A 19,114-nucleotide genomic window follows, 5' to 3' on the forward strand; every position below is an offset into this window, starting at 1 on the left:
AGAATCGATAATGGCATCAATATCGATAAAATCTTACCAATACCCATCCCTAGTCACCACTAATATCAACCACTGGTTCTCTGGACAATGTGAGAGTGACGCGTGGTGCTTTTTGTGTTGTTGCAGTCTGTGAGGCCACAGCAAATTTCACTTCCTGCTCTAAATGCACTCCATTCCTCATTATATGAGGATTTGACAGAGTGTGGTCAAAAAACCAACGCAAAAACAAAGCAGCAATTCAGAGAAATAAAATATTTTATGATTTGTTTCACTGTGGTTACAATCTGAAGCAGTTGTTAGCACGGCCACACAAGCTTCTTCCTGCTGTGTGGATGTGGTGAGGCGATATAATTTGGTCCGTACTCTGTTTTGGCACACAGCAATTGACGAGCTCTCTGTGGATAAATAAATCAACATTAAACAGAATAAAGGTGTTTTTTTTTTTTGTTTTTTTTTTACTTACATTTTTTAAGATGTAGGTGTATTTTTTGTCTTTTAAACTAAATATAATTGTATATGTGTGTAATTCACACAACATGTCTTATTGTTTTTTCACCTCTGGCCTCCATTCAGATGAATGTATTGCCTTTGAAAGAATTTGGGCATCTCTGGGTCTGGGGGATTTAAAAGAAGGCATCTGTAGGATCTGGCTTCCCGCAAAAGACTTTAGCTTTTTTGTTGTTGTTGTTAGTGCATCCTTTTCCTGCAGCACTCTCCCTGAAGAGAAGATATTCATTATATAATTTTGGATTATGAGTATTGCATTGTGTATGTTGTCGAGGAAATGTTTTTTGGGGGGGGTTCCCCATTTATTGCAGTGTTGCACAATAAATTTTTTTTTTTTATATATATATATACCTGCCTTGCCAAAACATCAGAGTTACACAGTGGCCCTGTGCATTTAAAAAAAATGTATAAATGCTTTTGTGTGTCTAATGCATTCGTTATTGAGAACATCGTCTTCATATGTTTGTAGGTGAAACGCCATCAAGAACATAGCAGAAGCAGCTACAGAGCGAGCAAGGGCAGACGGCCCTAGCAGCTAAGAAGAAAGCCAAAGGTCCTTACCACACATGCCCCAAAGACGCAATATGTCTGAATCACTGCTTGTTTCCTACTGACATTTCTTTATACCATTATTGATGTGATTTAATATCTGGGTAAAAAAAAGAGTGATGTGGTCAAAGCTAGACACCTCTGTGAGGGCGCATCTGATAGTGGAGGGTGGGACCGCATAATGCCTGAACTGGATTCAGTGGCCTCTTGCAGCATCTTGTTCCTGTTTACTAAAGTTTTTTACGGGAACCTTTGATACAAAATCATGTTACCGCAGTAACAGACGGAGCTCTGCGTGCCAAATGATAACGCTTTGCCAATCTCGATACGGTTGTTCAGACCTTGTTTTGATTTATAGCCATTAATGATTTATGCTATTTACTGTTCTGTTGACACTTCTCAACTGCACTTTGTGAACATGTAGAAAATTAGCAGTCAGATTTCTGTAACTTTGTTGGGATTTTGTGAAGATTATTAAATGTGGTACATTATTTGGAAGTGTATGCAATGGCCAGTCTGAAAATGTATGATCTCTTCACCCACCCACCCCCACAGCATTCACCGTGGAGGCCATCTGAGATTTTTGTATGGGGTAGCTTCCCCCCCACCACAACATCTGTGCTTCTAGAGACCCCAGACCACATGTTCATTACAAAGGAATCCAATGCTGCTAATCAGAAAAATGTATCTGGGCAGTCACTCGAAAATCCAGTATGGCCACCCATGTGACAATTCCCACATTTTTGTAATTACACCACTGGATTCCTTTAAAAATGTCTATTAAACCACTGGAAACAAGACCCTGGTTCATCTAGAAGTAAAAAATATTCAAAAATTCTCTTTCAAATCATTATTCCAAATCTGAGGTGGTCACCATGGTGGCTTCCTGTATAATAGGCTGTGTGTGCACTTTCCAAAAATAATTTACTAAACTCCACAAAAAAATTCCACCAAAGGCTAGTACTGCTTCACTGCTAAATGTACTTCAGCTGTAGTTTTTGTGTCAAACGCTCATCTTTCTCACCCAATCAGAGTGGTCATGATTACATTTGTTCTTAGTTTCAAGTTCGCAGTCTGATTTATGGGGAAAAAAAAAAAAAAAGATTGGCAGTGCTCAGTTTGTATAGTAATTCCAAACTGTCTGCAATGTATTGAGGTCAGACCTGGATGTCCATGTCGTCACCTAACTTGAAATATTTGGGTTTTTTTTAAGTTCAGGTTATTTCTGATTTGTCAAGTTGTACTAATTAGATCAATGAAATAATTATCATGTTAATAAATAAGCATCTTTGTAACTATGTTGCATCTCATTTCTCCTGTGCTCTATTGCTGCCTTGCATGCGAGTGTACATGTAAAACAGTTGGAACACTGCATAAATATAGAAAATATTTATTCTTTTTTCTTAAAAAAAAAAAAGTGTACACCAGTACAAAAATGCTACATATTACTGGGTGGGGATACAGATGAATGCATATATTAAATGCAATCGGGCTTCTTGCATATAAATTTAAGATGCTTGTCAGATATTAAATAGAGTGACAAACGTATAGTACTCGTAACAGAAATTGCATTGTGATTACAAGTAAACGTTACCTGCCCGCTGGTGTTTCATGAATAACTGACATTTAATATAAGTACAACCCCTGGCAAAAGTTACGGAATCACTGGCCTCAAAGGATGTTCATTCAGTTGTTTTAATTTTGTAGAAAAAAAGCAGATCACAGACATGACACAAAACTAAAGTCATTTCAAATGGCAACTTTCTGGCTTTAAGAAACACTATAAGAAATCAAGAAAAAAGATTGTGGCAGTCAGTAACGCTTACTTTTTTAGACCAAGCAGAGGAAAAAAATATGGAATCACTCAATTCTGAGGAAAAACTTATGGAATCATCCTGTAAATTTTCATCCCCCAAATTAACACCTGCATCAAATCAGATCTGCTCATTGACATTGACCATATGCCATGACATTGACCCTATGTGTCTTTTTGCAAGGAATGTTTTTGCAGTTTTTGCTCTATGGCAAGAAAATCTTGAAAAATGATTTCATCATCCCCAAACATCCTTTCAATTGTCCAAATATCAACATAAACTTGTGCATTTATTGATGATGTAATGACAGCCATCTCCCCACTGCCTTTACCTGACATGCAGCCCATTATCATCAATGACTGTGGAAATTTACATGTTCTCTTCAGGCAGTCATCTTTATAAATCTCATTGGAAAGGCACCAAACAAAAGTTCCAGCATCATCACCTTGCCCAATGCAGATTCGAGATTCATCACTGAATATCACTTTCATCCAGTCATCCACAGTCCACAATTGCTTTTCCTTAGCCCATTGTAACATTGTTTTTTTCTGTTTAGGTGTTAATGATGGCTTTCGTTTAGCTTTTCTGTATGTAAATCCCATTTCCTTTAGGCGGTTTCTTACAGTTCGGTCACAGACGTTGACTCCAGTTTCCTCCCATTCGTTCCTCATTTGTTTTGTTGTACATTTTTCGATTTTTGAGACATATTGCTTTAGGTTTTCTGTCTTGATGCTTTGATGTCTTCCTTGGTCTACCAGTATGTTTGCCTTTAACAACCTTCCCATGTTGTTTGTATTTGGTCCAGAGTTTAGACACAGCTGACTGTGAACAACCAACATCTTTTGCAACATTGCGTGATGATTTACTCTCTTTTAAGAGTTTGATAATCCTCTCCTTTGTTTCAATTGACATCTCTCGAGTTGGAGCCATGACTCATGTCAGTCCACTTGGTGCAACAGCTCTCCAAGGTGTGATCACTCCTTTTTAGATGCAGACTAACGAGCAGATCTGATATGATGCAGGTGTTAGTTTTGGGGATGAAAATTTACAGGGTGATTCCATAATTTTTTCCTCAGAATTGAGTGATTCCATATTTTTTTCCTCTGCTTGGTCTAAAAAAGTAACCGTTACTGACTGCCACTATCTTTTTTTCTTGATTTCTTATAGTGTTTCTTAAAGCCAGAAAGTTGCCATTTGCAATGACTTTAGTTTTGTGTCATGTCTGTGATCTGCTTTTTTTCTACAAAATTAAACAACTGAATGAACATCCTCCGAGGCCGGTGATTCCATAATTTTTGCCAGGGGTTGTAGAAGCAATGAAGTACACAGCAGTGCTTAGGACACAACAGAAACATGGGTTAGTATTAACAATGACTGAAAGGAGTTCTGTTAGCTCTTAAACAAAAGTCATCCCAATTCCTGCATTTCATGATTTTTTTTTTTTTGTCATAATGCTAAGATATTAATGTGCAAATATGGACTAGTTTTCATTCACTTGCTCAGTTTAAAATACCCACAACCATTCTGAGATCAAACAAGTGCAAAGTGTGGAGATTTTGTGCAAGAAATAAAAGAATAAATGATACCATAATGAAATCATGCAAAATTGAACAGATTAAGTGCAGGCTACACGTTGAGACTTAATGACTGGAATATGACTTAATGCTAAAGAGAAGTGTAAAATGATGAATATCTGATTTAAGGCAGATTTCACTTTAGACATACTATTCAAAAATAAGTTAATTCATTCTTTTTTTGGGGGGGGGGGGGCAGTATGCTTCTCTAATTACAAACATTTATGGCTCTGGAATAAAACGCCATTATTGTATTGGGTGATTGCAGAAATGATGAGCATAACGTTGACATCCATCCCTGCCCAGTGATTTGATCTTACTCAGTGCAAATGGACACATCCCATTCAGAACCAATATTATACCAATTATTCTTGGACTTGTTTTTGAAAAGGAAATGTACACCTTCCTTCAAATATTGAGTGCTATTGTACAGTAACATTCTCCCTCGTTCCCTGTTCTTGGAATGTTTTCTTCCACCACGTCGGAGTGACCCCGCGGACGTCATAGCCAGGCTTTGTCCGTGCTGGAGTAGCAGTGGTCTGCACCGGTGTGCACAATGCTCAGTCCCTCAGAGTCCACGCAGTCAAACACGATGCTCTCCACATCGACCTCCACGTCCTCTGTAACCCCGCCCCCAACAAACAAAAAAATCCATTAGTGGAAGTCAATATGAGCAAACTTACTGCATTGTAACGTGGTTCATACTGAGCCGCTGAATAAAATACAACAGTGAATAAAAAAAGAAAATTTTCACTGAAACTGATGTTGATGATCAATATATACAATTACACCTTCAAATAATTATTTGTTCCATTATTCATCAATGCTCCTCTGTCTAGTTTTTATTTTCTTGGTAGATAATTTAAAAGATACAAATTTTCTAAATGCTCCAATGGAATATTTTGTGTTACCATGGTAACAGCAAAAAAAAGCCAAACACTCACGACTCAGACCCGAGTAATCGCCAAGTCCAGTGAGATGATCTTGCTCTTATCCAACAACCCTAATTTTCTGTCTTCATCTGTTAAACATTTTCCTTGAAATGATGGGACACATATTTTGACCTTTGACCCCCAACTAAATCACCTGTCACTATTTCATTAACCACTGAGAATAGAAATTTTTGATCTTAAATTAGTCGAAAAATCAAAGTTTCTACATGATCCAAGTTTGCATTTTTTTTCCTAAAAATCCCCCACACCCCCATTGGCCTCAATGAAACAACCCTTATCTACCGTCTAGTAACAAACTAACCAAATTGCAGCATTGTAAATAATTGTGTTCATGAGATGATCTAAGGAATTACAGTTGAATATCTGTCTTTCAGTTAATGGCATGAAATGGTTTTGTACAAAAAAAAAAAAAAAAAAAAACTGTTTTGTTGTCAGGCTTGGGTCAGGGAAAAAAAATCCATAGGTTAATAAAAACGAACAAATTGAAAAATGGCCATAATAGTTTCATGACGGGCAGTCGTCAAAACCGTCAAATGACTATGACACGTTTCTGAAGCTGGATCCACAAAATGTTTGAGACGTTTTCTTGATAAATTCATTTAATGACTATTCTGTCAATCACTGAACCCTCAGTAAACACTCAAGATATTTAAAGCTGCTGTTTTATATGTTTTAACTTTGCTGACATTTTGTCCTGATCATCATGAGAAGCTTATGAATGATTAAGCAAGGTACCCCCCCCAAAATTTTATCAAACAAGAAGCTGTTCACCTTTTCCAAGACTGAAACAAGATATGAAAACGCTAAACAACCACAAACTTTCTTCTCAGTATATTATCAAACCAAAACAGCTGAGACACGCCTGGATTCTTACCTCTGTCAGAGTCTGACCGCTCAGAGGACATGGTGGATCCCTGACTGTGGTTCCTCATCCTCTCTGAGCCTCTTTGCAGCTGCTCCAGCCGGAACCTCAGCTCCCTCTGCTCCCAGCGCAGGCGGACCTTCAGCTGCTCGGCTCGCTCGTCCTGCTCCTGCAGCTTCTGAAGACATGAGACAAACAAAAACCCTTCAGTCACATTTTACAGCAACACATTTACACTCTAGATGAGTCCATTCCTCCAGTTCTTTAACACAATAACTCAAAAGCAATAAAAGCATCATATTGTCAGTTTCCAAAATAAAAAGGTATATAATGAGAATAAACTCATTAGATGTTGGCTAACTTTGGTGCAACCACATCCAACACAAAAAGCAACTTTGTTTTTCTTATGAATACATTTACCATAAGCACCTATCTGTGAACACTGCCACCTGCTGGATGTGTTACAGAGAATAATCTTACATGCATGGGGGAAAATAAGGAGCAAGTCTAGTTGACGTTAGATGTAGTTTCCAAATGAAATGGTCAGTTTGTTACCAAAGCGTCAGTATGGTGGTCATCAAAGCCACCAATACTTGTTTATGGTCAGTGTTACGGTAATAAACACATTTGTTGGCTTGCTTTCTTAGCTAAATTACTCAAATCTACTTAACTTGTTTTCATTAAATTTTGTGGCAGCATACTGAGCAGCTCCCCCTCACTTCCCTAACCTCGGACAACCCTTATAACTCTTTCTGGGGGATCCACAGGCATTCCCATGCCAAAATGGGAGATATAATCCCTCCAGCATGTCCTGGGGTCTTCTTTGGGGCCTCCTCCCATATGGATGTAACCGGGAAGACCTCCTTCCTAAGAAGACAACCAGGTACATCCTCACCAATCCTGAACCACCTCAGCTAGCTCATTTGAGTAGAACACCGGCTCTACTCAAAGTTCCTACAGGAAATTTGAGCTTCTTACTGTCCCCGGATGCCAGCTCAGATACCCAACAAAGGAATCTTATTTTTGCCACTTGTATCCGCAGTTTTGCCATTTTGGTTATTACCCAAAGCTCATGGCTGTAAGTGGAGACATGAGTGTAAATTGACTGGCAAAGCAAAAGCTCGTCTTCTGGCTCTGCCTTCTCTTCACCGTGATAAGCCGGTACAGCTGACAAGAAAAACCTCAGTAGAAACACGGCATCATTCTTTTCTATTTACATAAGAAGCTACTGCAATTGTTTCATGCAGCACTGACGGCTCGGTATGGTATTAGATGAGCAAACATTTGAATGGTTGGTTAATTCTGTGATCCAGTGGAAACACATTGTAAATAATCAGAACCAGGCAGCTGAATCTTTGACATTGAAGATTCTGTCTCGAAAGTATCAATGAGTTCTTTTAGTCCTTAGTGACACAAGCGGCGGGATACCTTCCTACATGCACAGGCTTAAAACTGTGAATTTAACAATGCTCATCATGAAACCCCATGTACAGGAGAGCCCCGTAAACTTGCGCACGCGTAAGTCGCAATTCGGCTTTATGCACGGCCAACTTGTGGACCCCAAAAATTTAGACTGCCCCTCCTAAATTTAGGAGGAATCATCAGTGCGGACAATGATTTCTTCTTCCTCCTCCGGCTGCTGCAGGTCAGCGATGAGGGTGGACGATTCTGTGTGGAAGATTCCTGACGATTCAAAGTTCTTGGATCCTGAACTGGCAGTAAGATCCTTACTGCCAGTTCAGATTGGGCCTGAATTCTACACGCGTCCGCCACACTTCCCACAGCAACAAAGCCCTCATCACTGACCTGCAGCCCAAGATCCCGAACCCACTCTAGATGAAGAAATCATCACCATCCAGGAAGGACTCATGCTTCAAATGTCAAACCTATTGTAATATGGCAAAGTAAACTGATTTTAATTTTTGTTTTTTTTTTTGTTTTTTTGGTCCGCTTAATTAACTTGTGGTTTCAGATAACCCACCAACTCGTGCGAGTTTATTGGGGCTCACCTGGAGATATCTGAAGCCTTAAAATCCCATTACATTTAGAATGTGAGGTCACCCCACTGCAGCAGGACATGACTCTGTGGTGCGTGTACCTTTATGTGAAGCTGAGCTTGTCTCAGCAGGTTCAGGGTGGTGTTCCTCATCGAGTCCGGTGACAGAGGAACTTGCTTTTGAGCTGCTCCAGGCAGTGCCTCAGCTGAGGCTCGTCTGCACACACCAACAAAACACCAACAATCATACTTTGTCATACAAACAATAAAACAGCTCCATAGCCGTGAATCATGATTTTTGCTTGACCTTAAACACTGTAGCATATATAGCTGGTGAAGTTTACAAATACAGAAAGACTGAACCCAGACCCATTTGGAATTGTGCAACTGTACAAGTCCTCCCAGATGTGCGCAAAGCCGTTTTAAACACCAGATGCCCTCCCTCACACAAACTCCGGTGTAAAACATCAATGGGGCATGGGTGTTCTCAATCAGGAATTTTCTGTTTGGAAAGCAGGTGTACGAATCAATTGTGCTAAAAACCACACACAGAAACCTACGATGGCATTTTAAGGGCTACATTGAGGGGTTTTTTTTCCCAGACTTCATGAAAAAACCTCATAATATTACAAAAATAAAGTTGTAATATTACGAGAATAAGTTGCAGTTTTATAAGAAAAACTCGTAATATATGAGAATAAAGTCATCATTTTATGAGAAAAAAAAATCATATTATGAGAATAAAGTTGTATTTATACAAGAATTGATAACCCTGCAGACTGCCACTTCCAACCATCTCCTCATCCAAAAAGAGGTGATTTCAGGAGCTAAAAATTGCCGGAACTACAGGTGAAGTCCGTGTGGTTCCTCCTCCGTAATAGACACATTTGCTTCCATATTCTTTTCAAAGTTCTGAGACTAATGATAATGTGGTGCAGATGGGCCAAAAGGTGAAGTATTTCCTTATTTGGAAAACCTATACTGAAGTACATCTTAACAAAGTGCTCCAAAGATCTCGTTGTGCGATGCAGTTTTTACTCTCATAAAAATAACGTCTTTATTCTCGTAAAATTACAAGTTTATTAACATAATATTATAACTTTATTCTTGTAACATTAGTTTTTTCTCATAAAATTACATCTTTATTTTCATAAAATTACAAGTTTATTCTCATAATATCTGACTTTATTCTCGTAACATTCGTTTTTCTCTCATAAAATTACATCTTTATTCTCGTAAAATTACAAGTTTATTCTCATAATATTATGACTTTATTCTCGTAACATTAGTTTTTCTCTCATAAAATTACAAGTTTATTCTCATAATATTATGACTTTATTCTCAGTGACAGTTTTTCTCTCATAAATTACATCTTTATTCTTGTAAAATTACACATTTATTCTCATAATAATATGACTTTATTCTCATGACATTAGTTTTTCTCATAAAATTACGTCTTTATTCTTGTAAAATTACAAGTTTATTCTCATAATATTATGACTTTATTCTCGTGACATTAGTTTTTCTCATAAAATTACGACTTATTGTCGTAATTTACAAGTTTTTCTCATAATATTATGACTTTATTCTTGTAATATTACAAGTGTTTCTCTCATAAAATTACATCTTTATTCTCGTAATATTACAAGTTTTATCTCATAATATTAGTTTTTGTCTCATAAAATTATGTATTTATTCTCGTAAAATTACAAGTTATTCTCATAATATTATGACTTTATTCTCGTAACATTAGTTTTTTCTAATAAAATTACGACTTTATTCTCATAATATTATTACTTTTTTCTCAAAGTCTAAAAAAAACCCCCCAAACAAACAAACAAACAACAAAAAGAAACCCTCAATGTGGCCCTAAATGCTGTTGTAGGAAACCAAACTAAACACTCAACACTACTAGGGACCAGTGTGACCAGCACAATGATGGTCTAGTGGTTAAGCATTGGGACCAGAGGATCCTTGGTTCAAATCCCAGCCTGACTGGAAAATCACTAAGGGCCCTTGGGCAAGGTCCTTAATCCCCTAGTTGCTCCCAGTGTGTAGCGAGTACCTTGTATCACAGCACCCAGACATCGGGGTGAATATGGGCATTATTGTAAAGCACTTTGAGCAGCTGATGCAGATGGAAAAGTGCTATATTACCATTTACTCATGAATATAAATATGTCACATACCAATATGACACCTGCACAGGGACAATAATGAAGTTAAGAATAGCTGACCACAGATAGAACGCAGCCACATCTAGACGCAGGTGTTGCTGCAACAAGGCCGTGCAGGATGCGGTGTGCTGCTGATGTGTGCTGTGACATGACAGACCAGTCAGACTCCCTCTGAATACGCATCCACTTTAGGTCATTTGAACTTATTTCCCCCAAACTGTTTTTGCCAGGTTTTTTTTTTTTTTTTAGAAAATTTCCCCCAGAAGCAGTTGGACATTGCAAATGAACATTTCCCAATAATCTGCAAGGAAACTGAAAAGTGAGTTGCTGGTGGTGAACAGTGATGACGAGGAGTCTGCAGGGTTTAAATTTGATATGTCACTTTTGAGGATGCTGACTGAGCGCAAACTTCAAATGTCAGACGTGAAGGGGAACAGGCTCTGTTAGTACCTGGCTGGGAGATCTGGAGCTGTGTGTGCTTCTCTGTGTACAAATAGTAACACTTGACATTTATGGCTCTGTGGCATAGGATTTGTATGACTGTCACTTCCATTGTGAAGGAGCATTAACGTCAACATTTGGGACATGTGGCATGTTTCTCTGTGCGTGATTTGGCACATAGGTGCCTAAGCGTTAAGGACCCCAGTTCGTGGAGAAGGTCAAGCGGACACCCATGTTCCTCCTGGCTGCGGCAAATAGATGGTTAGAGCAGACATGTGGGGACCAGTTGCCTGCCTGTGTGGCTACCATCCAGTACCCATGGTGCATGGATGCAGCAAAATGTGGCCCCCAGGCTTACCATGACATTTACTGCTCTGTGGCATAGGGCTTTGACTACAAACCAGCACAATGGGGACTGATTCCTAAATCTGCAACATTCCATTCCACACAGGTAGTGTAAACAGGTCCTTGGCTGGAGGCCTAATCTTGAAGGACTGACACGAGAAGTTGCAAGTCCTAATATGCTATCCGCAAAAGTATACTCAACAAAAATATAAACGCAACACTTTTGGTTTTGCTCCCATTTTGTATGAGATGAACTCAAAGATCTAAAACGTTTTCCACATACACAATATCACCATTTCCCTCAAATATTGTTCACAAACCAGTCTAAATCTGTGATAGTGAGCACTTCTCCTTTGCTGAGATAATCCATCCCACCTCACAGGTGTGCCATATCAAGATGCTGATTAGACACCATGATTAGTGCACAGGTGTGCCTTAGACTGCCCACAATAAAAGGCCACTCTGAAAGGTGCAGTTTTGTTTTATTGGGGGGGGATACCAGTCAGTATCTGGTGTGACCACCATTTGCCTCATGCAGTGTACACATCTCCTTCGCATCATCCGTGAAGAGAACACCTCTCCAACGTGCCAAACGCAAGCGAATGTGAGCATTTCCCACTCAGGTCGGTTACGACACAACTGGAGTCAGGTCGAGACCCCGATGAGGATGACGAGCATGCAGATGAGCTTCCCTGAGACAGTTTCTGACAGTTTGTGCAGAAATTCTTTGGTTATGCAAACCGATTGTTTCAGCAGCTGTCCGAATGGCTGGTCTCAGACGATCTTGGAGGTGAACATGGGATGTGAAGGTCCTGGGCTGGTGTGGTTACACGTGGTCTGCGGTTGTGAGGCTGGTTGGATGTACTGCCAAATTCTCTGAAACGCCTTTGGAGACGGCTTATGGTAGAGACATGAACATTCAATACACGAGCAACAGCTCTGGTTGACATTCCTGCTGTCAGCATGCCAATTGCACGCTCCCTCAAATCTTGCGACATCTGTGGCATTGTGCTGTGTGATAAAACTGCACCTTTCAGAGTGGCCTTTTATTGTGGACAGTCTAAGGCCTCCTGTGCACTAATCATGGTGTCTAATCAGCATCTTGGTATGGCACACCTGTGAGGTGGGATGGATTATCTCAACAAAGGAGAAGTGCTCACTATCACAGATTTAGACTGGTTTGTGAACAATATTTGAGGGAAATGGTGATATTGTGTATGTGGAAAAAGTTTTAGATCTTTGAGTTCATCTCATACAAAATGGGAGCAAAACCAAAAGTGTTGTGTTTTATTTTTGTTGAGTGTATGGGGATCAGCACCATCCTGATGGTCCTCAGGGCCTGCATGGGACTTGCTCTCCATTCATCTATTCTCTCACTTTATTTTTCCAGAACTAGGAATCTGCATAACTATTTTTACCTCCGCCAACGAAGTTGGGGGGGGTTTATATTTTCACCCTGATGTGTTTGTTTATGAACAGCCTGGAGCCCACAATTTTCCATATATCATTACGAAATCTTTACTGAAGATTCATGTTCTGATGGGAAACAACTGATTAAATTTTCAAGGTCATAGGTCAAAGTCAGGGAAAAGCTTGGAAAAATCCCTGTCTTTAACACTGAACGAATTTTCAAGAATTCTTAACTCTGTCAAATTTCTTTCATATTTGAGAGCGTTATGTAGGATGGTATCTTTTATCGACTGACAAAGTTTGATTTGGATCCGATCCAGATTACAGATTTTGTGGCTATTTCATTTTAACACTGAAAACCACATTTAATGTATATGTGGGGAATAACCCTGTTGTGTCTGATGATTTGCGGATGTTCATGCTGTTATATGGTCGCAAACAGCCATTTTGCAGCTCCGCTAACACGTCGCCATAAAACTCCTTTTCAAAGCTCAATTTGCGACCGTATTGCAGCATGAACATCCGTAAATCATCAGACACAACGGGGTTATTCCCATTCTAATTGAATTCCATTGTTTGCAAGGTCTATTTTTCTGTAGGTAATTCGGTCAGCGAGGCTTACCGTCGTGCCGAGGCAGCGTTGCTCCAACAGTGGTCAGGGCGCGGAGTAATCCATCAAAAGTGAAAATCCACCAAATGTGAAATGATAATTCCGTATCAGAATCCACGTCAATACTTTAGTACGGTATCTTAAATTCACCCATTTCTCTCACTCTCAGCTAGCGCGCCGAGCTGCTGTTCTTTTGAATTGTGCGTTGCATCACATAAATCAACAGTTCCGCGGCCCGCCAATATTGCGCATGCACATACATGCGCAGCTGCATGGAGGACAGGAATGACATTCGACAGGAATGACATCGCGTCAGAACACCGGTCAGGGCGTGGAGTAATACATCCAAATGTGAAATGGTCGAATATTTGCCACCACTTCCTCAATATTATACGGTCTGAAATCTCACACGATTAAACCGATTTGCGGATAAAATGTAATTGGATAAGAACTGACATTATATCTTAATCAAACGTGCCCCAATCGCTCTCATATTTGAAAGTGAGGTGCAGACTGGCACTCACTATTGCCAGACAAAGTTTGATCTGAATCTGATCCGGATTGTGGATTTTGTGGACATTTGAATTTAATATTGAAAGCCCATTTGGTGTACATTTTGCTTTATGACTGAGAGCCTGTGGATTTAGCAGGTATTTGATTTTAAGATTGAAAAGCCCTTTTTATATATTTTTGTATGGGTAAATGGACTGCATTCATATAATGCTTTTCCATCTGCATCAGATGCTCAAAGCCTTTTACAATAATGCCTCACATTCACCCCAATGTGAGGGTGCTGCCATACAAGGCAGTTCACTACACACCGGTAGCAACTAGGCTGGGATTTGAACCAAGGATCTTCTGGTCTCAAGTCCAACGCTTTAACCACTAGACAATCACCTCCCCCTGTATTATATTTTAGCTTATGAAAAGCCACTTCTAACAGGACTTTGACCTTGAAAATTTTTTTCCAAGGTAAAAATTTGTGGAATCGTAAACTAGTGTTGGCGGAGGTTTGCGCTCTACGAGTGTGGTGCTCTAGTTTTTATTATTTACTCAGTGTTTCATATTAATTACCTGTTTTTTTCCAGCTCATTGTGAACCGACCTGCAGTAAGAGAGATGATCACTGTGAGGTAAAGATGGCAAAAAGAGCACTTTGATGAAAAAGTCTTCACACCCACACCCTGGCAAGTACAACCCTTGGCAAAAATTATGGAATCACCGGCCTCGGAGGATGTTCATTCAGTTATTTAATTTTGTAGAAAAATAGCAGATCACAGACATGACACAAAACTAAAGTCATTTTCAAATGGCAAACCCTGGCTTTAAGAATCAGGAAAAATAATTGTGGCAGTCAGTAACGGTTACTTTTTTAGACCAAGCAGAGGGAAAAAAATATGGACTCACTCAATTCTGAGGAATAAATTATGGAATCACCCTGTAAATTTTCATCCCCAAAACTAACACCTGCATCAAATCAGATCTGCTCGTTAGTCTGCATCTAAAAAGGAGTGATCACACCTTGGAGAGCTGTTGCCACAAGTGGACTGACATTAATCATGGCTCCACACGAGAGATGTCAATTGAAACAAGGAGAGGATTATCAAACTCTTAAAAGAGGGTAAAATATCACGCAATGTTGCAAAAGATTTTGGTTGTTCACAGTCAGCTGTGTCTAAACTCTGGACCAAATCACACAACATGGGAAGGTTGTTAAAGGCAAACATACTGGTAGACCAAGGAAGACATCAAAGCGTCAAGACAGAAAACTTAAAGCAATATGTCTCAAAATCGAAATGCACAACAAACAATGAGGAACGAATGGGAGGAAACTGGAGTCAACTTCTGTGACTGAACTGTAAGAACCGCCTAAAGAAAATGGGATTTACATACAGAAAAGCTAAACGAAGCCATCATTAACACCTAACAGAAAAAACAAGGTTACAATGGGCTAAGGAAAAGCAATCGTGGACTGTGGATGACTGGATGAAAGTCATATTCAGTGATGAATCTCGAATCTGCTTGGGCAAGGTGATGATCTGGAACTTTTGTTTGGTGCCGTTCCAATGAGATTTATGCCTGAAGAGAACATGTGAATTTCCACAGTCATTGATGATATGGAGCTGCATGTCAGGTAAAGGCACTGGGGAGATGGCTGTCATTACATCATCAATAAATGCACAAGTCTATGTTGATATTTTGGACACTTTTCTTATCCCATCAATTGAAAGGATGTCTGGGATGATGAATCATTTTTCAAGATGGTAATGCATCTTGCCATAGAGCAAAACTGTGAAAACATTCCTTGCAAAAAGACACATAGGTCAATGTCATGGCCTGCAAATAGTCTGGATCTTAATCCAATTGAAAATCTTTGGTGGAAGTTGAAGAAAATGGTCCATGACAAGGCTCCAACCTGCAAAGCTGATCTGGCAACAGCAATCAGAGAAAGTTGGAGCCAGATTGATGAAGAGTACTGTTTGTCACTCATTAATATCCATGTCTCAGAGACTGCAAGCTGTTATAAAAGCCAGAGGTGGTGCAACAAAATACTAGTGATGTGTTGGAGCGTTCTTTTGTTTTTCATGATTCCATAATTTTTTCCTCAGAATTGAGTGATTCCATATTTTTTCCCTCTGCTTGGTCTAAAAAAGTAACCGTTACTGACTGCCAAAAAATTTTTTTCCTGATTTCTTATAGTGTTTCTTGAAGCCAGAAAGTTGCCATTTGAAATGACTTTAGTTTTGTGTCATGTCTGTGATCTTTTTTTCTACATAATTAAACTGAATGAACATCCTCCGAGGCCGGTGATTCCATAATTTTGCCAGGGGTTCTATCTGTTCATTGTTCACCTGGCAGAAATCTTCCTATTTTTCTGTCTGAAGCTCTTGTCGCAGTGATCTGGACTCAGAGGTGGAACTGAAGCATAGCCGTGTTCTGCTTCTGCAAGAAAGCACAGGATCAACCAGTCCTCAGAATAAAGTTAACTGAAATGATCTGCAGAGAACTGTTAAAAAATACATATATATCAGTTGAACTAAAGTTAAGGACCAACCAGATTTGGCGCCATCGCACAGACCGTATTGACAACAAAACGCCTGCATACATACTTAAAACACTAATATACTCCACAGTACACGTAAGTAACCGTATACTGCATTAAAGTTGCAGTTTTTTCTGTCTGGCTTTCGTGCAGCGCAACGAGCGCTCGCTTCATTTCAAACTGCAAAAGAATTGGCGCCTTTGAGCACAAAGATGCGCCTGATATGTAGGTCAATGAGACAAACGGCAAACATCGCCAACAACAACCTTCCACCCGGAAATAGCGAATTTTCACACAATCGCGTCACATCGTGTCCGTGCGTTATGTTTTGCACGCGCGTTCTTTGTGCATTTTGCTGTTTTAACACTAACAAACTCCTCCTCCTGTCGGCAACAGCGGACAAACAACAATAAGACGTTACCTCGTTCTCTCTTTCCAAAACTCGGCAGCCCGCAGCAGCACCTAATGTTACAAACGCTAGCTTCCATTTTAAACGCTTTAAAAATATATTATTATTATTACTGTTATTATTATATAAAACCAGCGGCAACACATCTATTGGGTGAAAAGCGTCAGGCTGAAACACCGGAGCTGCTGTGTACGTCCACAACGCTGGTGCTGCCTTCACGTAGCCTCGAAACTCCGTTTTCCGCAATTGCGATGTGGTTACTTTAGGAGGGAGTCACTGGCGGATCTAAGGCGCGCGGGGGTGGGTGGGGGCTTAGAGGACGCCACAAATTAATGGCTATTACATCAAAATCCATGTCATGAATATTTCATGAACGGCAACATGTTAAAATCCTGTAAAGCTGTGGTCACAACCCGCTGTACTTGCACGTGCGTGCAGTCTACTTTCAAAAACGTGGGCAAAATCTGAGATCCGTACGTTGTAAGTACTGCCTCCTTACGGTTTTGGGAGCACGCAGACACGCCGCAGAGGTTTTAGTGCATGCATAACTTTCGCTGCGGTCGAGCTGCAGATTCACTAGGAGTATGGGGGGGGGGGGGGGGGGGGGGGTGTGCATTGACGTACTCCCTCCTTGCTCTTGCTACTGCCTCACCACGTTTGCACAAAAACGTGGGGGGCCGGGGCATCCGCAGAAAACGTACGGCGAAAAAACGCACGGTGGTTGTGACCGGGGCTTAGTGAGGAGAAAGATTTAGGTGTATTAGTTACCAACAAATTGTCTTTTTCTAAATATATAAGCCAAGGCTGCTGCTAAGGCTAATAGTGTGCTAGGCATGATCAAGAGAGCATTTACATTATTGACAAAGAGTCATTTCTGGTTTGTATAAAAGCTATGTACACCCACATCTTAAGTATTGCATGCAAGTATGGTCACCATATTTTGGAAAGGTAAATTGTTGCTAGAAAAGGTGCAAAGACTGCAAACAATTAGTACCTGGTTTGCAAAATTTGAGTTACAAGGAGAGATTAAGGGAATTGGGTTTAACAACTCTTGAGAACAGAAGAGTTCGGGGTGACCTAATAGAAATGTACAAAATTTTACATGGTTTTGAGGCAGTCGACCCCCACTAGTATTTACTAGACGAAGGTACAATGGCCTTAAAGGTCCTGAACTAACTGTTGAGGTGAAAAGATCACGTCTTAATATTAGGAAGTTTAGTTTTAGTAGAGAGTTTATGTTTGTGGAACAGCCTCCCTGAGCACAAGGTACTCTCGCCTGATGTAAATTCCTTCAAACCAATTATTACAGATTTATACCACCTCAATTTAAATGTTATTAAATGTATTTGAATGTTATTTTAATTCTAAGATTATTTGAGGCATGATGTGTGCTTCTATTTAATCTCTAATCATATAAGTCATTGAGTGATTTTAAATCTAATGTTCTTACAACTGTTAAATTTTGGATCATTTTAATGTATTGATGTGTGCTTTTATTATACTTTGTATATACCTATTTAGACACACACAAAATGAATTATGAATTACAACATGCCAGCCAAAGCTTAAGCATCGCTATTCTGAATGCAGGGCACCCAGCAGGGCTTGATCAAAATATAGGGGAAATATAGGAATTCAATGAGAAATATAGGGGCAATGGCTACAAATGAGCAAAAATATAAGGGGTGCTCATCTTGTCCAACCAACTTTACAGCAAATAAAGCAGATGACACATGTAGCACTACATAATTTAGGCTCTAACTAGGGTGTTACTGAATAGATCACAAATTGTGATACTTTTTGTGATTTGTATCATGACACTTTGACCATAGTATTCAAAATTCAGAAATGCTTAAATGTCTGTTAAAAAAAATTACACTTTAAGAGCAGCAGTATACAGCTTTTTAATATGCAGTTAAATCAGGCAATTAAAGGGGAACTTAACACTGAGATGTTGTCAAATGCTTCATTCAGGCTCACCCCAGGCACCTCTGTGTTATTTAGAACCAAAGGATAAACATCTTGAACAATGAAGACTCATAATATTTCCAATATGATGTGCTATTTTCAGCTTTCTACTTTGCCTGCCTGGTTGTTAGTGTGGAACCTGGCATTATGCAGGTATAAAACAATACTGTGGCATTTGATGTCAGAACAGATTTTTTTTTTTTTATGTATCACCCTCTCAACTTGTTAATAAAATTGTAGCAATTATACGTTCCAAATGTCCAAATACATGTTTGAATTGCCTGAGACTGCAGGAAAATGCACCCTTAATTTCAAAATTTTCCAGGGGAGCATGCCCCCCCCCCCATAAGAAACCTAGATCTGCCCCTGGGAGTCATTCAGTTTTCATAATTTTCAGTGCATAGTAGTATAAACCTCTGCTTTTCAAGACAGACCTCCCAGTTCAAAAAGCATAATA

At 39.6% G+C, this 19,114-nt stretch overlaps 1 protein-coding gene and 1 pseudogene across 1 annotated transcript in view; one reads left to right on the forward strand and one right to left on the reverse strand.

The window, feature by feature from the left end:
* Window positions 1–19,114, forward strand: part of prelid1a (PRELI domain containing 1a) — a 45,063-nt gene that overhangs the window by 13,159 nt on the left and 12,790 nt on the right. The window contains exon 6 of the mRNA XM_034181394.1: window positions 977–1,281. Coding sequence (XP_034037285.1) covers window positions 977–999 — 23 coding nt within the window. The 3' untranslated portion in view covers window positions 1,000–1,281. The remainder of the gene's footprint in view (window positions 1–976; window positions 1,282–19,114) is intronic.
* On the reverse strand, window positions 4,902–10,985 carry LOC117519667 (annotated as a pseudogene).

Source organism: Thalassophryne amazonica, chromosome 11 (assembly GCF_902500255.1).
Source record: "Thalassophryne amazonica chromosome 11, fThaAma1.1, whole genome shotgun sequence".
In the NCBI taxonomy this organism is placed as follows: domain Eukaryota; kingdom Metazoa; phylum Chordata; class Actinopteri; order Batrachoidiformes; family Batrachoididae; genus Thalassophryne; species Thalassophryne amazonica.